The following is a 22,137-nucleotide window of genomic DNA, read 5'->3' as shown; positions in this document are numbered from 1 at the left end:
AGACTACCTACCGTTTAGCTCGCTATCCCCATCCGAGCCAAGTGAGAAGGGCAAATCCAGCTCCAGTTGTTGCTAAGTTGATATGGCATAATTTTCCGCTTTGCCATTAATCTATGCCAGCCAGTTTGGTTTCAGGTCAAACGAGCCCAAACCAAATTTCTTGCCCTGGTCATTCAGGACAAGAAAGTCATTCAAAATACTTTTGAAAGAAGCAACATATCTGTGATCTTCACTAAATTTAAACCCTTCTTTGTATCTTTCTATGGGCTTCTCCCCTACAGTGCGATAGATACTAACAGCTGCTTTCACTGTAGCTATAGCTAGCAATGGATAGTAAAGGCCCCAATCATAAGGAGAAACTGAACCACGGTGTCGGGAAATAGCGAGAGCTGTCAAAACGTCAAGCCGACTGTCACAGTGTGTAATACGATCCAATCTGCCATTTCCGGCGTTTTAAAATGAAGGAATTAGCTTAATTAGTTAAACAATATACGCAAATGGAGTTCTTTACAAGACAATCTGAGACCTTTAATTTGGCTAAAATATATCTATATATTTTTTTACGGTTAACGGTTTTCAATTTGTTTTACAACTAACGGTTAAATTTTAAGCATTTTTACGCCTAAAGGTTAATTTTTTGGTCTTTTTACGGCTAACGGTTAAACACCATTGAGACCCTCTTAAAGATGAGAGTACTCCGCCAACCCGAGAAAATTACCGGCGCGCCTGTATTAACTAGCGCTGCAGTCCAAATTAATTAATTTTTCCTCCTCCCAGCCAGTAAAAATGAAGTAATTTTCTCAATCATATGATCAAGTTATTTATTCCAATGCAACACACGAAAGTTTAAAGAAATAATTCAAAAGTAGTGAACAAGTTTAGCAGCAGACAGACAGTCAAAGGCCTGTCTGGCTAGGCCGACACTTGCTGTAAATTCTAATTTGACGTTGTGTAAGTGCCTGTTATAAATATGACGCTAAATAGTTGATTACATCTAAGTTGCGTCAATTCTACGGGTCTATGCTATTCTCTCCTCGGCTATAGCCGTGGAAGTGCTAGTGATGGTTCTCCGCAGGGAGAACATTAACCCTTGGAGGTACAAAGAAGAGGGGTGGATAAAGCCCCCCACCCTGATAACTTAAATTTTCAAAGTTTTAAAAAGACGATTTTTCCTAAGGGGCTAAAACTTTTAGTAGTTTTTCCTTCATCCTTCGCGGAAATTTTAATATGTCAGTTGTGTGTCCATCATTTTTGACGTTGCAATGGCAACCGCAAATTTCATGTGGATTTGGCAAAAAGTTAACATTTTTGATATAATCCTGTACGTATATTTTCCAGTTTTCTTCGTCAAATTCCAGAAATTCGTTTGTGTCGATTTACACGGTCCAGAATCGTAAGATTCCGGTCAGTATAAAACATGGACTGTGGACTGTGAACTGCGGACTGCGGACTGCTGACTGCGGACTGCGGACTGGGTATAAAACGCGGACTGGGTATAAAACACGGACTGAGCATAATGGATTGGGCATAAAACAAGGACTCATGTATAAAACGCGGACTGCGGACTAAATTCGGCCTTCCGACTGCAGTCCGTGTTTTTTGCTGACCGATCGTAACTAATGTTACGTAATACACTTACAAACGAGAAATCCTCTGGTATGTACGTGCTGTGTGATCACTTCATTTGTTTTTGCCCCTACTGGAGGGAGGCCAATTTCACGTCTACCCAACGGCTCAGGCACAAAATGCTGTTCCGAGAATATTTACTTTACTAACCAATGCTCGAACCGATTCTTTAATCTACGATTTCTACTAGTCAATGTAAATTTATTTCGCTGTGCCCCAGCAGAACGAAAACCCAAGGGGTGGGGGTCAATCAATTTCGCGTTGTACCACGGTGGGGGTATGAGTTAGCTTGTACGTCCGAGGGTTAACTCAGTCACTGTAGCTATATCATGGTAGCAGTGTTCCCTCAATCATTGATAGCCAGCAGGTCATCCGTAATCGAATGCGTGCATTGTGAGTTCTTCACTGTGTCGTAAACGTACATATTTGATTGTGAGTCTGTAGTAAGTGCCACGTCATAAAAACAGCGCCATACTTTTCCAACTTGGTTATGTTTGCTATCAAACAATGCCCTTAAAGTTGTCCCGCAACCAGAATTTGGATTACTGCCGTATCGGTCTTGACAGTAGTCGTCTCTCTTAGCTTGAACTGTGGACACTGAAAAAAAGAATAGGACTAAGATGCACGTTGTTGTGTTTTACACAACGCTATATACATCAAGACAATTGCGGTAAAATAGATGAAAAAGTAATTTTGCCTGCTTATCCTTATCTCTATTTTACTGTATTTCCTTTAATTGTCATTTTGTAATTCTTATGGTTTCCACATCACGTGGTCAGCTCAGGCTACTTCCGCTCTTTACATATCCTATCCTATTCTATATCTCTTTATGCCATAAGGCACATAAGGCTTTGACATTCTCTTTCCAACCACTACGGTTTGCTGCGAGGTTTCTGACATTCGCCCATGACTGCCACCCAGCTGTTTTCCTTTCATCTTCAACCATTCTCCTCCATGTTGTTTTGGGTCGACCAGACCTTCTTTCCCCTTCTGGCCTCCATTCCAGAGCTGTGACGCAATGTTCCTCTTTGTCTTTCCTCATTATATGTCCAATCCAATTTCATCTTCTACGTCTGATTTCATCACTCGTTCTGTTCACTCCTGTGTTCTCCTGAATTTGTTGGTGGGAGATGGTCTGAGGCCACCTTATTCTTAAAATCCTCTTCATGCACTTGTATTGGAAACCGTCCAGCTTCTTTGCTTCTGTTTTCGTAAGTTTCCAAGCTTCACGGCCATACATCAAAACTGACCTAACAATTGTTTTAAACAATTGTACCTTCGTCTTTCTGCCAATCTCACTGGTGCCCCATATTCTTCGCATCCTATAAAAAGCCTGTCTAGCTTTACTCAGCCTATGCTGTATGTCCTTGGTTGTTCCACCTTCTTTGTCCAGCAGTGCGCCTAAGTACACAAACTCTTCCACCTCTTCTACCTGTTCACCATTAATCTCTATTCGTTGGTCGTTTTTGGCATTCACCCGCATGACTTTTGACTTCTTTGCATTGATCTTAAGACCGATTCTTGCAGCTTCATCGGCTAGTCTGTTGGTCTTATCTCTTATGTCGACGTACCTAGACGACAACAAAGCGATGTCGTCTGCAAAGTCTAGGTCTTTTAAGATCGAGGTGAACTTCCATCGTATACCATTTCTTCTACCTTCCGTAGTTCTGCTCATGACCCAGTCAATTGCAAGTAGAAATAGGAAACCAGACATGACACAACCTTGCTTTACTCCTGACTGGACTTGAAACCATTCTGTTGTTTCACTCTCATCTGCACACTCAAAGTTGGTGTACATCGCCGTCACCAATTCGATAAGCTCTTCTGGGATTCCGTACATTGACATGATGTTCCACAGACTTTCTCTATGTACAGAATCGAGCGCTTTCTCAAAGTCTATGAAATGGGTGTACAGAATTGCGTTCCATTCGTTGACTTGTTCAAGTATATTCCTGAGAGCAAAGATCTGATCAATGGTACTTCTGTTCTCTCGAAAACCTGCTTGTTCCTTCCTCAGGATGTTGTCGACACCTTTTTTGATTCTACTTATCAACACTCTTCCAAAGATCTTACTGATGACTGGTAACAGTGTAATACCTCTAGATCTCCAATTCGTACATTCGCGTAGGTCACCCTTCTTGGGTAACTTTACTATCAATCCTCTATTCCAACTTTTTGGTGCTACGCCCTCTTCCTTCACCTTGTTAAACAGTTTTGTTAGTTCCTGCGTTCTCTCATCTAAATCTGGTTTTAGAAGTTCGGCTACTACGTTATCGAGTCCAGCTGCCTTTCCATTTTTCGTTGCTTTTATAGCACTTTTCACTTCGGTTGGTCGAAATGGTCCAATATCAAATTCTCCGTTATTTTGCCTTCTTTCCATTTCACGGGGATGAATGGGCCTTTCAGGTGGGTCTTTGTTGAGTACTGCGTCAAAGTGTTCTTTCCAGATCTTCAGTCTTCTGCTCCCCTCATTTCTCGGTCTTCCGTTTTTATCGTTTACTGCTGTACTCACTCTTCTCGTCTCACCCGTCAAGGTCTTCACTATTCGATGTAATGGTCACTTCCCACATCTGCGCCTCGCCGAACTACAGTGTCCATAACTGATGATCTGTATTCCTTAACAATCATTGTGTGGTCTATCTGGTTTTTAGTTCTGCCGTTTGGTGATGTCCGTGTTGCTTTATGAATTTGCTTATGAGGGAAAATCGTTCCTGTAATAACTAACCCATTCATCTCACAAAACTCACACAGCCTTTCACCATTTTCATTCCTGACTCCTCTTCCGTGGTGTCCCAGTACTTCACTTTCCTCATTTGTTCCTTTCCCTACTTTAGCATTAAGGTCTCCAGTGATAATCAGGATGTCATGTCTGCTGCATTTTTGCATTGTACTTTCTAGCTGCTCGTAGAATTCATCTTTGTTCTCCACGCACGCGTCATTGGTTGGGGAGTATACATGTATCAGTGTCAGTTTCCTATACTTTGAATAGAACCTTACCCTGATGATCCTACTACTTTCAGGTGTCCACTCCATAAGGCATTTAGCCACTTGCTGGGACATCATAATTGCCACACCTCCTTGATGAATCTCTTCATCACCGCTGTAAATTAGTACCCGCCCTGTGTTTAGTTTTAATTTTCCGCTTCCTTTCCACCTGCATTCGCTGCATATACCATGTAAATTCGTGTTCTCGTTAAATAAACCTGCAGAAATCTGGTGTTGGCCAGCCGAAATATTGTATTTACCGCCTCTCACGTTGTCTGACCGACCTTTTCAGCATTTCTTACTTAGCTCTTATTAACCGAGCAGGAGGTCGGTATGGGAGAATCTTGACCGAGGTCTGTACACACGACCGAGGCATTAATAAAACGTAGTAGTAGTAGCAGCAGCAGCAGCAGTAGCAGCAGCAGCAGTAGTAGTAGTAGTAGTAGTAGTAGTAGTAGTAGTAGTAGTAGTAGTAGCAGTATTAGCAGCAGCAGCAGCAGTAGCAGTAGCAGTAACAGTAGTAGCAGTAGTAGCAGTAGTAGCAGTAGTAGCAGTAGTAGCAGTAGTAGCAGTAGTAGCAGTAGTAGCAGTAGTAGCAGTAGTAGCAGTAGTAGCAGTAGTAGCAGTAGGGTTAGGGTTTAGGGTTTAGTAGTAGTAGTAGTAGTACTAGTAGTAGTAGTCGTCGTTTTCGTCGTCGTCGTCGTCGTCGTCGTAGTAGTAGTAGTAGTAGTAGTAGTAGTAGTAGTAGTAGTAGTAGTAGAGAGTTTTAGCAATGACGACGGCGACGCCGAGGACGACGCCTTGTAAAAAATGGATTTATATTTTACCCTCGAGTGTCGCAACTGTGTAGATCTGTTCAGTACGCCTATTGGTCTAAAAACCTGCTCAGGCTAGATATGTAAGGACAGCGTTCAATTCCAAAGAAAGACACGAAAAATTAGCCATTGCGGTACAAGTTCTCCAAAATACGTACGACTTGTCATTTCACGCCGTTGTTTTGCAGAGCACGGCAAAGAAATGTACAAAGATTCAAAACGCACGTGCAGAATCATTGTTCTGCTCATTAAACCTTTTGTTTGGTGACGTTCCCGTTGCCGTCGCCGTGGTGGTTTGCTAAAACTCCCTAGTAACAGAAATGGGAGAGACGGATAACTCGTCTCCGTAAACATGAGACGGAGAGGTCGTCTTCGTATAAACCGGTGCTGTACCTGACCATCCTATTTTCCTAACGTCACAACGTCATATCACTAGAATCTCAGACCCACCTGCAAGCGAGCATGATGAAGGAGTAATGATCTGTATATTTCCAAAAATGTTATTCTTGAAGTTGTACCAAGAGACTGCATTTCCACTCCATAATCCACATCCTCTTGACATCTCTTTTATTGTGTTCGAGGTAATTATAAAATCCCAAACATTCACTCGGCTCAGTCTACCTTCAAACGCCTGGCTAGATTCAAAGCTGCCTCCTTTAAACAGAACCACGCATAAAAGCAGGTTAAGGTTAATATTACAGGTTAATATTACTCTTCTGCATTATGATTTATTCATTTAACTTGTTTATTTCGAATACTTTTGTTATTCACATTTTACTTCCTTTATTGCATTGTTTCTATTAATTGATGTGTCTTGTCTTTTATTTTTGAACGTGTCAGTGACCAACACGATAGCATATGCTTCTTTGGTCACTGAGCACATTTTGTTTTGGTTTTATTATTATTATATTTTCCTTATTTTTAATTAATGAATTTGTTGTAATAGTGTGCGATAGTGAAATATGTCTGTAAATAGTGTCAATTAATAAATCTGAAATCTTAAGAAGCGCACTTTACTGACCAAAGTATCCATTTCATACGCAAGCTACATGAATACATGGACACTGCACTGCAAACACTTTTTTTTTATACCTAAAGATAATGAATGTCAGTGGACTATTTATACATTTCATTTAATTTACCCTTAAACAGCTGGAACAGATTTTTAGAGATCTTGATATAGATACTTCTAAGTTTTCTTTTTGTTTCCTTCCTGTTTCATGGAGTAGTCTCAGAAGCACGGAAAGTACAACAAAGGATTAACGTGAACTGAACTGAAAAAAGGCGCAATTTCAGGCCATTTAGCTCCTTCTTAAACAACCCAATGAGGGAAAAGTGAAGCCACCTTGGAAAAGACTCTCCTTCACCCTTCATCTGTTGCAGGCGTCGCCACGCAATTAATAACCTGTACATGTCAATATCAAATGGCAAACGCGTCCAAGATGAAAAACATTATTCTGAATGGCTACCTAAGCGGTCCTAATTTTGCAATTTTTGAGCGAATTGTTTTTAAGCCTACGAACAGGCTCCCGGCGAGGAGGGAGACGAGCGTGAAACTGAAGAATTCGGAGAGCTAAGCGATCGGGGCGATGCTTGCTGGGAGCTCGCTGGGAGCCTGCTTACAAGCTGATGACGCCGATTGCTTTTCAAAGCATTGTACAAAATTAAAGACCACAGTTTCTGTTTTTAAATTAATTACAATTTTACCCCCATGATAGGCAAAAAAGTGAAATTTAATCTTTTCTTTCAAAGAACGACCTGAAAAACGTATGTGAATTCTTAACTTTTAAGTGCGCACTTCTATCGAAAATGGCTGCTCACAAGGACGTATTAATTTGTCAGCAGAATTTCAACAAAAAAAAAGCCATTGTAATCAATACGTTGTTTAACTAGTAACTTGCTCGGTCTGTATCAAGAATTTATGGTCTCGTCCTTGTTTGCAAGTTTTTGAAACTTCCGACAGAAAAAAATAGGGATTCCACCAATATTTCTCCAATACGGACCTGACGTTATATTAATAAAAGATAAACTCATCAGCTACTGTACCGAATGAGTCTTGCTCCTGGCCAAGAATAAACTTTCCATTTGCAGCGATTGTCTGACCGGTTTGGTAATCATCTACACACATTAGCTTTGTCCCATCTATATACATACAAGCTCTTCCATCGGTATTTCCCCATGTCAAACAGAGGTGATGCCATCCATTGTCATGGAAACCACTTGACAAAGTGTAATCTCTAATTATAAATGATGAAGTAAGGTAAATCATCAACAGATTCCGTTATAACTACTTTTATCCCTTGATTACTTTGAGCTTGGTTCCGACTTCCCGGTGAGCTCCACACCTCACCCCCTCCCCCCCGGGGGGGATGCTCGTCGTCTCGCTTAGCGTTGAAATCAAGGTTTTGGGTCTCACTTAGGTAGTTTAGGAGGAAAGGCCACTATTTTTAGCTATCAACGTATCTTTTAGGCACACTCGAAGAAATACCAGAACGCTATCATTTCCGTTTGTAGTGCAAGTGATAACTTTTTACAGATTGTGCACATTTTCTCTTTTACTCGAAAAAATCGCAAAGAGGAACGCGTCACATTAAAGAGTTCGTGAGCGCGTGGACGTCGGAAGACGAGCGAAACTCGCGGCGCGCTTGTCACACTCGAATTCACGCTCACACACTCATCTACTAAAGACTGCTAGTAGTCTATACCTTTGTGCGTGTCAAATAAAGCTCAAGTCAGGCCCAGATTGTTCTCCCTTTGAAATTTAGTTCAATTTAATTTTTCTGAAGAACATCTCCAAATTTTTCATCTGGGAGTTTCTCACGCGGAGAACTACCACGAGGATCGCCATCGGAATAGAGTGGCTTTCACTTATAAATAATGAGTATCGTAATGTAATTGCTTTGATCTAATCATGTCTAATATGCTACACTATGGGCGTAAAACTCGTGGCACTTGTTCATCCAGTCCCGCCAAAAGTATGAACAAACCGTTCATTTTGATCCAGTTTTGTTTGGTTCACTGGAATGTCGGTGTTTTTATTATTATTATTATTATTATTATTATTATTATTATTATCATCATCATCATCATTATTATTATTATTATTATTATTATTATTATTATTATTATTATTATTATTAAAACCCGAGATGACCAATTCCGGCTTTATTTGAATACTTAAATCTCTACTGAACATGTAAGGGACAACTCCAGAAAAAAAAAAAAAAAGAAAACAGCATAACCGCGAACTTGACTTCATATTACGCTTGCTCTGTTGTCTAATCACATTAGTTTCTCCCCCATAAAATGATGACATTAAACTCGCAAATTTAATGCAGTAATCAAGTTGTCTCTTTTCCTCTTTGATCTTCGCATTTCCTTACGAGGGTTCTCTCAGTACATCTTTCAGTATCGTCCTGGCATTGGAGTTACTGAGGAGTCCATCATTTAGATGAAACAATTAAGTAAATATATATTATTATATATGGGGAAAAAAAAAAAACTGCGGAGCCTACTTACTGCCAGTCAGTTGTATGGACATTAAAGTACAGTTTTAGACTGCCCGGGTAATACCCCAATGCAATGGCTTGAGAAGAAGAACCGGTAGCGTAGGTGAAAAAGTAATGTCCGTCATCGTCATGTGACATCTTAATCCAGACGCAAGCAGTAAACTTGGTAAGTGAAGGCACGGCTGAATTGTATTCTGCATAATTAGCAGATGATTTCGATGCAAAGTTAAGATCAAAGTCACTCTCTTGCGCTGAAAAACAAAAAAACAAAAAAAAAAAAAACAAAAGAAAAAAAACAACAACAACAACAAAAAAAGATCGGCGCGTTCGTTGCAATTTTTCCACGAATTCATGTACTGGAATTACTGACAATAGGGAGTTTAAGAAAACCACAACGACAACGGCAACGGCAACGTCGCTAAACAAAAAAGTTTAATGAGCAGAACAATGGCTGTGCACGTGCGTTATAATTCTTGGTACATTTCTTTGTCGTCCTCTGCAAAACAACAACGTGAAATGACGAAATTTTGCGTTGTCTGGAGAACACGAACCACAAGGGCTAATTTTTTTAATTTATATTTCGAATTTATCGGTGTGTCCTAGATTCAGTTTCGTGATGGCTTTGACAGTGACAAACAAAGTAAATGACTTTAAGGTACCGCAGGATTCGTAGGTAAAATATAAAATCATGTTTTAATCGACGTTGTCCTCGGTGTCGCAGTCGTGGTTTCTTAAGCTCTCTAATGAGGAATAGAGATCAGAGTAGTGAGTTAAACTGGTTAAGCAATCATCATCAAAACCAAACATCATGATGAAAAACTGAAAGGATCAGGTCATTACAATGCGGGGTTCTCCTGTTGTTCAAAAGCCTGCGTTTCGAAGTTTCTTGACCAATCAGGAGAATGCAAGTGTCCACGGTTTAACTAAACTGGCATATTCTTTGTTATATGCAGTTCTTGATGCGATAATTGTCATTTTGTGAGCATCTATTATACTTTATCACTAAGTGGACGTTTTTCCTACCACCTCCCCAGTCAACTAGTGTGAAGCTTTGCGAGTTCCCGATATATTAATTTCAAGAAAAATCTCGCAATACAATGTAATTTTCAATATGCGAAGCAACTAGTCAGTATAAAGAACTAACTAGACCTTTGTTGCCATATCTCTTATAGTGCATCAAGAAATATTTCTTTTCTAGGATAATTTCTTAAAGACGTTTGCCATGCTAAAGGGTAGCCCAGTTCTTGCTCTCCCTTCTTTTCTCCGCTACGCAACGTCATGCCCTCGGAAGAGATACCCTTTGTCCTTAGAGGGAGGCGTTGCGTGACTGAGAGAGGGCCAGAACGGGTGAAAGGAAGATCATACTAATAGGATGTTAGTTCATAAAAAGGCAAGCCTTTGGTGTCATAAGAAATTGCTACTGTGTCACCTGTAAGCTGCATGCTGGCGACGTCTTGAATCATTACGTTCCCATGGATCAATGCAGTGCGCATTTCTCTCCACGAAAGGACGTCTCCGGTCTCGGCACCAGGACTGCTCGATAACGCTACAATCACCGAACCATCTAGTGCTGCGCTCCACATGTTCATTTTGGCAAACTTTCCACGATAGCTATAGCTAGGACTGTGGTCACCTCCGAGCACTCTTTGTTGCTGTCCAATACGCATAATTCCTCCACTAGGAATGGTAACATCGACCTTATATCCCAAGGCGGCGTATTTTAAGACGCCATTCAAGAAAACCAGAGCTTTGCCATTGACATTGGTCCACGTGATACACACGTGGTGCCATTGATCGTCATTGATTGGAGGTAGGCGATAGATAGGCTTGTTGGAACTTAAATCATACAAAGAATTGTCAGAGGCAACGAAATCCTAAATTTAAACCAAAGTAAACATATAGCTGAAACGAAGCGCGGGAAAACTTGGGCGAAAGAGTCATGTTTGGTTTTGGTTTTACTGCTAACAGGATGAAAGAGAGGCGCAAGTTTTGAAATCAAGGATGATTTGACAGCTCTTTAAATTCCTATCAGGTTTTACTATCTAGATTGCTCGAAAATTAAACAGACGTTACATTGGAAAAACAACGAAAAAAGGCCTTTAAAAATGTCGCCAACGGAATGTAACCTCCCTTTTTTTTAACTATAGCGTTCCAAAATTAAAAATGATTTGCGCTTGAACTCTTTGGATCCTGAAAAATATGTATGGCATTTAGTAACATACCTTGAATCCATAATGTGAATATTTAGAGCTCCTCCAGAGCCCAAAAGGACAAATAGTGATTTAAGCTCTTGTGTTGTGACGTATGACATAATTGTACCTCTAAGAGAATCATCGAAACCTCGCTTCATCCAGAAGCAAAGGGTGAACTCTGTTAGAGACGGTAGGCTGACTGTTTCGACGTAACTGGTATTTTGGCGTGCAGGAAAATCCAGGAGAAATTCACTGTTAGCGACTAGAACAAAAACAACAAGGTTTAGCAATCTTTAAAAAGTTCTGCTTGCAACATAGAAAAGGAGGTTAACATTTTATATATCAGCCTTCATAAATATCTGATCCATATGGATCAGTGGAGTGGAGTATAGTGCAGTGCAGTGCATTGCAGTAGAGTGGAAGGGGGTGGAGTGGAGTAGGGTGGAGGGGATTGGAGTGGGGTGGAGTGCAGTGTAGTGGGGTGGAGTGAAGTGGAGTGGGGTGGAGTGGAGTGGAGTGGAGTGGATGGTAGTGGAGTGGAGTGGATTGGATGGGAGTGGAGTGGAGTGGAGTGGAGGGGAGAGGAGTGGAGTGGGGTGGCGTGGAGTGCAGTGGAGTGCAGAGGAGTGGAGTGCAGTGCAGAGGAGTGCAGTGCAGTGCAGAGGAGTGCAGTGCAGTGCAGTGCAGTGGAGTGGAGTGGAGTGGAGTGGAGTGGAGTGGAGTGGAGTGGAGTGGAGTGGAGTGGAGTGGAGGGGAGAGGAGTGGAGAGGAGTGGAGTGGAGTGGAGTGGAGTGGAGTTGAGTGGAGTAGAGTAGAGTGGAGTGGAGTGGAGTAGAGTGGAGTGGAGTGGAGGGGAGTGGAGTACAGTGGAGTGGAGTGGAGTACAGTGCAGTGCACTGCAGTGCAGTGAAGTGCAGTGGAGAGCAGTACAGTGGAGTGGAGCGGAGCGGAACGGAGTGCAGTAAGCTATAAATATTTAAAGTCCCCTATTACTGATTCGAAACTGCACTTTTATCTGCTACATGGAATTCTCGCTTACCGTGAGAAGTACAACTTTGTGATGAGAGGATCTCAGCGTTCCCATGAAGGCCATGTCGAAATGTTCTCCAGTCGACGACATTCCCTAAATCATGACTGCATGACTTTGCCTTTTCCTTTATCACACTATTGGCCATTTTTGTGCTCCATATGTTTAGAGATGCCACTTTTCCTGTGAAGGACTCGCCAACTGTAAATCCTCCGCCATAAACTCCCTGGGACTGACCAACAACTAGTTTACCAGGACGAACGCTCAGAGTTTGACTCCAGGCGCCACCGTAAGCCATAACGGCTCCATCAACGAGTACATCCCAGAGACCTTGAACGTTCTCCCAGCTCACACAGATATGGTGCCACATGTTGTCCACTAAAGGAGCCATATAAATCAATCTGAGGAAAAGATGAAGTTGGATTATTTTACAATGAGAAGGTTGACCACTGCAGGACAGTAATGTGCATGCACAGGATTGTTCTAGATTTACAGTTGGTATTGGTGTGATCGTATGGGCGAGGATAGTTCTGTAAAGAACTGAATGTTGGTGAGTAACCCTTCGCAGTAAGTAACCATCAAAATCACTAATTTAAGCCTATACGAAAAACGGGCCTCACCTTTGGTCTTCTACCAAAGTTAGATGAGATTTGTACATTTGCGGACCACACCTCAACCTCAAATCTCTTTTGTCGTCAGGTGTCATGTGAGAAAAGATGGTTGCCCACCCGACAAGAGCACTCTTCATCCAGAAACACAAAGTGAACTGTTGCAACGTTCCGTTAACTTCACTCTCAATATAATCTGTAGTATTTTCTTCGGGGAATAGAACCTCGTAATCTTGGGCTGTGCCTAAGTTAATTTATGAATATGAGCGGTTAGCATTGCCAACGATTACGAAATAGCATCTAAATCACAAAATTAATCAAATTTATCTTATTCTTTTACGTTAATCAATAAATCAATCAAGCAATCAAAAACTTTTAATTTTTAAACAACACTCTCGTGGCGATTTTGCTTTTTTTTTTAGTGAAAACAGGGCTAAAATTACTGAGTACCCTTGCTTGACTTGCTTATATGCCGTACTCGAAGTGCTTCCAGATTCTCCGGGGTGTTGGGTACTCGCTATAATGGACTGACTACACGGGGTTCCGCCCAAAAGGGTTTTTTTTGTTCAGTCTGGTGATGCATACAACGGCCGTGTTTTCACGAGTTGAAGTACACAAAAAGGGTTGGAAAAACTGCCACTTAGTATGTAAGAGGGTCTTTCAAAATATTTTGTTCAGGTATACTGTGACGAGAAGGTGCAACTACATTTTTGGGTTTTGAAATTAACGATTTTGGGATTTCTTAGATGTTTTTGGTGGAGCTTTCACACAGAGCCCCAACGCCCCTACCCCACTACCCTCTCCCCTTCCGCCCCTCATCTCCCCACTTCCACCAAAGGCTCATAAACGACAAGATAGCCAAGGCTGAATGGAATTCATTAAAGGGAATCTGCGACTTAAATTGCCTTGTATCGACAAGCCCATGCAAAAAGCTTAGCGGGATGTTTCCTACTTACTGGTCCAGTTCTGACATTTGTCGCCCATTCTCCCGTCAATACAAACACACTTGTACCCAGATCCCTCCATGCAAGAATCTTCACACGTTCCGTCATTCTTACAAGGTGATGAAGCACAAGCACCAGGCACCTGGAATTTAAAATGATGAAGACAATTTCCAATGATTTATGAGCTTTAAGTTTATATAGGTGACTAGCGTTTGCAGTGTATGAAAAGCAAAGTAAAGAGGCTTGAAGAAGGATCAGGGCCTCAGGGATTTCAACTAATCACCTCATGAGGAGAAATAAATTACAGAACAAAAAAGCTTGCATAAGGCTGATTCGATTCCTAGATTAGCTTACTGTAAAACCACAGTTAATTGAAGCAAGATAATTGCAATCACTGGTGGTTTTGTCACTGGATGAGAAATTCTGAAGCTGTAAGTAATCCTTGAATTGAAACAATAAGCTGTGGCATTGTTAACGTTGCTACCATGGCCACTTGCACATAACCACTGACCGAGAAACCTGAAGGCTCGGGCTCAGCATTATTGCCTTCAAACGAATTTCCAAGGAAAAATTGCAAGAACTATTTACGTTTCTTTCTGTTCCATAGTAGGAGTATCCAGCTTTGCTCGTCAAATTAGCTGACTTGCATTCTTCTTTTCTTTCACTGTTCAGTTCACATTCATGGAGTTCTTTGTTTCCTTCCTCGTAGTTGTACGAAAGACATCGCTGGCTTCTCAGGCATTCGAACGCGCAGTCGATACGCGTGGGGACCTGGGACTTAGAGATCACATCACCAGCAAGAACAGACCCTATGATATAAAACATACAGGAAAACAGATGACCTAAGCTTTTTGCATGGTCTCAGTATGAAATACCCTCCTCTCCATTGGATACAAGGTTATAAGTATAAGATCATCCAGGAGTCAATCGCAAAGAAATATGAAACTGGGTAATTTCACATTGTTTCATTGATGTCACCATATCATCAGCCACCCTTCACAATCTACACTACAATGTTCTTGCTAAACAACATATGTAAATAATAGTACATGTATTTATTATCTGTCTGCTTGCTTAATTGGTAAAAATTAGTTTGAGAACCAGCGTGAGCAAGAAACAAACTCTGAAACCTATTGCCAGTTTGAATGGGCTTTGAGCAAAACAAGAATGTTGATTATCTCTTGAGTGACAACTATAACCAGCTAACCAACTTAGGCCGCTAAGACGCGGCTAGTTTATAACAAGCAAGAGTAGTTAATTAAACTCCGTTAATTAAGTAAATTATCTGTCCCGGTTGCAAATTATCACGTTGTTTTAGCAGAACCACTTAACCGGGTGTTGACTCCAGTTTTGCTTAATTTTGAAGTTAATTTTTGTTCCATCTAGTTGGAACCCAAAACAAGATTAATTTAATTTACTAAATTCTTAATTAGTAATATGCATGTTCTCGCTTAGAATTAAGCGCCCGCTTAATAAATGTAATTTATGTATTTGTGAAAACTCGACCGGTGCTAATTTGTGCATTGTTTTCATGAGAGAGGTTTACTACGGTTACTGCTTACTGAGGTCTAGTAACTAAACCGCGGTTATGAGAGAAGCTGTTTACACGAAACTAATTAACTAACGTAGGCCGCATAAAACGGACGGTTTGAGGTTTTCTCGGAAAGCAAGTGCTACAATGTTGCTCAGAAACTACTGGAAAATTATAAAATTTGACTTTATCCCAATGCCGAATGCAGATGTTTGTCAACTTGCTTGCGGTGATGTCGAGCCAAACGCTATTTAAATGTAAAGCTTTGTAGATGAATAGTGGAAAGAAAATTTTGATATCTCGCTGAGCCTCTTCCCGCGAAAAACCTGAAACGGCATCTGCCACGGAGCCCGAGCTACGTAAATGTTTACCGGTACTTCTTCTTATTCGGGGCCGCTTTAAATTCTAACATTTGCTTTTCATCTCCATAGACCTCAATTATGATTTTTTTTTTTTTTCCTCTGTGTTTGTGGTAGGTCTTCTTCTAGTTGCGCCTGCCTGTACACTGGTACTAAGCTACTGGGCTTCTAACAGAAAGGAAACGCTTACGGCACTTGACGATGGACGGCAAACAGCAGTCCGCGATTTCTTTGCCTAAACCTGATTTATTTAGCTTTTTTCGGCCCTTTGACTTGAAATCTACTTACATTAGGAGGAATCTTTCTCTGTTTTTCTCTTCTTTACGCGCTGCACGCGTGAACACTTGCTGCCAAGATATCGCGACAGCGTCTGCTTCTCAGCCGGCTTTTCCTCGGTTACCGTCGTTTACTGAGCTAAACCATGCCTGATGAGACGTTCAACTGTCGACAAACCTAGGTTGGCTTACTTTTGATTTTGCCGCCATTTACCGAGGTTTGCTACCGTGTTTACACCATTCAAAATTTCACTTCAGTAAAGTTAAAACAAAACCAAGGTAAACATCTCTCTTGAAAACACGGGCTTAATAATCAAACTTCGGACGAAGTTGCTTTTTTTCAAGACAGTTAGCAACGGGAATTAAATTTACTGTGTTGCAATTGTACGAAAAACTAAAGAAACTCCTATGACTGCAAAATTTCTTTCATTTCATATCATGAACGTTCTTGCCGAAAAATCAATTGTTTTAATCATTCATGTCGGGCAAGTGTATATAATTATCAAACTTAAAGTTCAACTCTTCTATTATTTGATTAGTTTAGCTCTGACAAAAAATGATGACAAGGTTTTTTATCACAACTTTCTTTCAGATAACATCCACTTTTATAAAAATTGGAAACTGTAGTTTGAGTATGTCAACCCAAAACAGAACATTTTCTTAGCAGAGAAGTTATTAAAACACTGAAAATAAGAATTCGACCCAAATTCGGGAACAAATCAATTTCAGCGCACTGGATTTTTTTTTCTTCACTCACAAATCGTTGTTAAGCTAGAATAAGATAAAAATGGATCCGACATTAAGTTCTGTAATTAAAAATGATCCGTATGGCATACAATTTTAAAGTCTATCCTGCGGAAACGTCCCATTTAGTGAAGTAAATTTGTGCTCTCAGTGAATGTTATTGTCTCTCAGGCTGGTTTATGAGAAGAAAAAGAAGCAAAATTTAAATTCTTACCTTTAATGCGAGTGTCAAACTTCCCAAACCTATTACATTTGCCTCGGTACGGCGAGAAATCTGCCAGCGTGAATATCCCTTGAAAAATGAATAACCCAAGAGCTATTCCGTTCATCATCTCGCCTTAACAAGGTCACGATTCTCTTTTACTGATGAGAATTCATTTCCTGCTCTGCTTTATTCTGGCTTGTGGCCTATTCCAAATTACACACCCTCAAAAAAGCGATTACACCTATCCTTTGTCAAAAAGGACAGAGATTTTAATTTATTATTTTTCCTTTGTAGAGATCGCTCTGTTTTGTAACTGGCTGACAGAAATTATTTATGACTTTTGCTTCGTTCACAAGTTATGAAACCAGCGCTGCGGGGACTTATTGCCAAGAATAATCACAAACGGCGCATGCTATTGATAAATTTGTCAATAAAGCCATTCCTTTTGAACCTCCTCTGAAGATGATCAGGTCCCTCAAATGAGGTCGTGCGAAACAAATCCTAGATTTTAATAAAAATATATCAAGAAACAAAACCAAACACATAAATATTGTATTATATTTTGTTTCGGCAAAGTTTGACTCTTGGTGACTCAACTGAATTTTGACAGCTTTTAATAGGAATCTTTCAAACGTGTTTCATTATTTAAAGGATTCACACCTTACGGTGGTTTACTCTTGCATTGGGTGCCGTACGTAAAACCAAAAGTTAAAAGATGTCGCTCTGGTCAGACAAAAAGAATTCAGTAAGGATACTCCAGATGGCCCAATGCAAACAAAACTAGAAGAAAACGTATATTCGTATAGTCTTATAGGAGTGTCAATAATGGGGTTAGTTTTAGGCACCGTCTTCACTACGCTGGAGAAATTTTAAAACGAAACTTTCTTTCTCCGTTCAAGGCCTTACCTCCACACTAATCCGTCTAGAAAACGGAGATTTTTGGAAATGCTGTTAAAACTGTACATGTAGGAGTTTGACAAAAAGCCGGCTTTGCGTTTTAGTCGGGACAGAAAGCATTCTGGAAACGAAGCTTTTCGAACACATCGAGAATACGATAATCATGACCATATTTCCCTGCCTGAGTTTTACTCAAACACAAATCCAAAATTAAATGACCGGTGATTGTTGCGTTTTTAACTTTCTCTGGCATAGTGTGGACGGAAAAAAAAAATTGAGGTGTTTTCAGAACGAAATTAGACCTCCGTTTTCAAATTCCTCTGGCGTAGTGTAGACGCAGTCTTACTTATAATAAACTGGATGAGAATCGATTAAACAGGCACGAGGCACGAGAGCACGTGCACGAAGGTCACGTGTACGATTGGAGTTGTTTTACTTCTGATGGGACAGGAAAGTGGCGCAAGTGTTTCAAAGTCCTGGTCCAACTGCACATGACAACTGATGACGCGTTTGACCATCAACTACCATGCACTATCATCGACTATCATCAGCTATCATTCACATTGAACTTGTTCAAATTATTCATGATAATTTCAGTAGGATATGCGGAGTTTTTGCACTTGTCTTGAATCGGGCATGTTTCTTAGAAGAAGCTTAAAACTGCAAAATCGATTTCTACTTTTAATTTTACCTGAAGAGTAAATTGATAACTGACTTTTTAAATAGCACGTCATGACGGTATGTCATTACGTTTTAATATTTGTTGTATGATGAATTGTATGTTGTATGATTACTGTGTAATGTTTATCGCATTCTTTCCCTTTTAAATGAATTGTGAACCACTTCTTTTAACTTAATTAGTTTAGTTCTCTTGTGTTGTCACTGAAAAGCCCCATCAGGGGAGTGTCAATAAACTATTATTTTTTTGTTTGTTTGTTTGTTTGTTTTTTCATCATTATCGATAAGGCCATCAACAAAAGCCCTTCATAACTTATGTTCTGGGCAACTGTGGCAGCCGCAACGATTATAAATAGGGTATCGAGTTTTTGATCTGGTCATAAAATGGATAGCGAAAATCGCAGATTTTGGTCATAAATAGGGGTAAGGGTTTTGGGAAGTGGGCCGCATACCCCCACCAAACTTTTCTGGGAATTCGCCCCCCCCCCCTCCGGAGAAGATGTGCCCATGCGGGTATCGTCCCGGTAGGGGAGGGGGGGCTCCCATATATACTGAGGACGGAGGTGCTCGTCGTACCTTTCAGGGGTTAAAAGAAGATTTCGGTACCTCTTAGGGTGCTCAGCCTTAAAAGGTCCACAGCGCGAGCTTTGGCGGTACCTTTTAGGGTATTGAGCCAAACAAAAAAAGTCAGGACATAATATGTTGCTTTAGAATTGGTACCTCTGATTAGGGGTGAATAAAATTTCAAGCTACGACCACAAAACAGGATCTTGGTACCTCTTAGAAGTTCTTAGTTTCAAAATTTCCGACGAACATCCCCGTCCTTTTTATATGGGATTCCTCCCCCAGGAGGTTTCGTTCGTAATTTTCATACGCAAATTGTATACGTGCGCACAAATATAACTAAATTGCAAATCAAAAGATTGCATTCTTTCCAAACTATAAAATGCAGGTAGGTAAGCCACGACTTAACGAGCAACTATGATAATAATTCTGGTGAAACATGGGAAATGAACGATTGCCCTCGCCTTCATCGTCTCCAAGAGCTTTAACGACGTCTTTGTTTTGTCGGTAAGATAATATTCACTCCAATGTAATCACTTAAGTAAAGCCATTACTGCATAATCAAAGACAGCTGATAGCTGTTGTTCAATCCAGCTTGAAAAACATGTCTTGCAATATTTCTATGTGTCAAATTATCTTTAGATTCTTCTTAGCTTCTTGTGGTAATTTTTCCATTGTCCTTGTTTTAAGAATTTTTTCCCAACTTTGTCTTTTTTCTAAGGCTTTCTGAGATTAGTTACTGCAATTTAATACAACCATTTAGATTAATAATTTTAATTATTACTATTTTTATTTATTGTTAAACAACGAAAACAAAGATGTATTTCTCGAAAACGCAAAAGAGAGATTTAATATTTTTGTTTATTATTTTTCTCTCAGACTCGCTATTTGTCACCTTCTTAAAAACAGTGCTATCAAGGCTAGTAGTGCTTTGAGAAGAAGAGCAAGAAGTCATATAGTTGACTCTTTGTTACGGTTTCGACGGCGAGTTTGGTACCGGCAACGCATCCCAGCACCTCGGGTTTTCAGATTACGTCGACATTCGTCGTGAAAGTCTACCATCTGAAACGGGCCAAAGCACTGGTATGAAGACGAAAATCTGTTGTCAAATATATACTAGCTGATCGTCGAAAAATGAGGTATTCAGGCCTTTTGCCAAGTATGTTAACAAACGATTTTATTCCAAAATTTGTAAAACGTCTCTGTTATGCCTGAATTGGACATTTTAAGAAACTGATCTTCACGGACAGTTTCTTGTGCCATGCTTGTTTGCTTCGCTTTCAGCTTTGTGGATTTCACTGCGAAAAAGCATACACCGATCGGAATACTTCACGACTCTGGCTTTTGAGCTCTTAAAAACCACTTTTTATTGTTTAGCTTTTTCTTAGATAGTGGTGAGTTATTTGCTTTCCTCTATATCCTAGGCATCCATGCCATGCCTGTTTAGCTTGGTAATAGTGATGAGGTGCAGACGCCAGCTGAAGAATGTAAGGAAAAGGCGAGGAAAACAGATTGTGTTCCTTGGCTTTTGTATTTTTTCACTTTGCATTCTTTTCTACCGAAACAAAGAAACTTTTGTTTTTCTTTTGAAAATTTATTGCAAACTGTAGTTGATCCTGGCGCGCTGGGTATAGTTAAGACTAAACCAAGAATTTGGTATTATTTCGTGTCCCTGTGTGTCTCCTCGATCGACGTTACATTATTTAAGAAAACAGAAAACATGAACCGTGTTTTTATCGAGTTTTAGTATAAATCTGCTAGCGCTCTATCACGATTGCCGTTCTCTGATTGGCTACGCTACTCACTATCTATTCTGTGATAGCTGGTAAGTAGCGTAGCAGTGTGCCCTTGTTAACAAACTGACGGCCGCTTCTTGGTGTTTTCGAAGTGTCTGTAAAGAGGTGATTTAGATAAAGTTTTGAACGACTAGTAGATTTATACTAAAACAATTAGATTATTCGATCTCGATTTCTATGCGTGATAGTTGACTATCACGCGTTATAGTTCACCACTAAATTTTATCCGATTCTTATTGGTTTAAATTGATCACATGACGCGATAGTGTTCATCCTCGGAGAGACAATATCAGCCCATAGTGCCCTTCCGAGGAAAATATCCGGATGAATAGCAGTCGTCCGTGAAAAAATTTCTGTAAACAACCGAGCTTATATATATATAAAAAAAAAAAATATATATATATAAAATAATAATAATAATAATAAACAAATGAAACTGTATTAAGTGGGTTTTGTTTATTTTCCTTTTTAAATTTTACATTTGGTTTTCACGACTTCCTTCTAAAAAAGTTGAAAATTAAATAATTCCATATGATTTTTGAACTGGCGCGCGGAAGAAAATTTAGTGGTGAACAATAAAGACAATAGAGTGTTTATGTCTCGGAACTATCGGTCTGATAGTTGCCCTTTGTAAATTTGGTGTTCTTTAAACTAGCATATTTGCCGCCTCTTGGCGTTTTCGGAGTACAAGTGTCTATGAAGAGTGTTTAAATAAAGTATTGAACGACTAGTAGGCTAGACTTCTATTCAAACAATTAGATTACTCGCTTTCGATTTCTATGCGTGATAGTTGACTCGGGCTGCGCCCTCGTCAACCATCACGCGATAGAAACCTCGAACTCATAATCTAATTGTTTAATAGAGACACGATTTTTAACCAATCAGAGCGCGTATTTTCTCAGGGCTGTTTTCTAATGGCTAATATTGTTGTTCGGAGGTGGTGGGAGGGGGGGGGGGGAGGGTGGGGATAGGGGTACTTAAATTCGCTGATCCTTGTCATTCAAGACATTGACATACACCATATAGAGATCCGAATGAAAGACGATTAAGTTGATATATATATTATTTTTTCTCATCACAGTGAGCGTAATATTCAGCATGCATCGACTAGCAATCTCGAGTGATTTTTAGACCATAAAACAGTAAAATTGCGTCCGCTTTGCGATAAGCGCGCTCTAAAATCAATTACCTATGCGCAGTTGGCGCGAAATTGAATCATTAAGCAAACATTAAATATTGCTAATATTTTTTTAACATTAGTAAATATTTCCCCCATTGTCACGAAATAAATAAATAACAGCAACAACAACAGCAATAATAATAATAATAATAATAATTATAATAATAATAATTATTATGAAAAAAGGAGTGTAATAATAATA

General features: G+C 40.0%; 1 protein-coding gene across 1 annotated transcript; it reads right to left on the bottom strand.

Moving 5' to 3' along the window:
* Positions 1 to 807: 807 nt before the first annotated feature.
* On the bottom strand, positions 808 to 17,073 carry LOC110057203 (uncharacterized). Its single transcript, XM_089281501.1, has 11 exons — positions 16,830 to 17,073; positions 14,295 to 14,515; positions 13,719 to 13,848; positions 12,775 to 13,006; positions 12,167 to 12,555; positions 11,158 to 11,389; positions 10,365 to 10,771; positions 8,946 to 9,186; positions 7,473 to 7,663; positions 5,877 to 6,080; positions 808 to 2,223 (listed from the first exon to the last, which is right to left on the bottom strand). The coding sequence occupies exons 1-11, from the start codon at positions 16,945 to 16,947 to the stop codon at positions 1,973 to 1,975; spliced, it is 2,616 nt and encodes an 871-aa protein (XP_089137627.1). The 5' UTR covers positions 16,948 to 17,073; the 3' UTR covers positions 808 to 1,972.
* Between the last annotated feature and the right edge of the window lie 5,064 nt (positions 17,074 to 22,137).

Source organism: Orbicella faveolata, unplaced genomic scaffold (genome assembly GCF_042242905.1).
Source record: "Orbicella faveolata isolate gen_17 unplaced genomic scaffold, um_ofav_v1 contig_48, whole genome shotgun sequence".
NCBI classification, from domain to species: Eukaryota; Metazoa; Cnidaria; class Anthozoa; order Scleractinia; family Merulinidae; genus Orbicella; species Orbicella faveolata.
The sequence above is the reverse complement of the archived record's forward strand: the minus strand, read 5'-3'. Positions and strand labels throughout refer to the sequence as shown.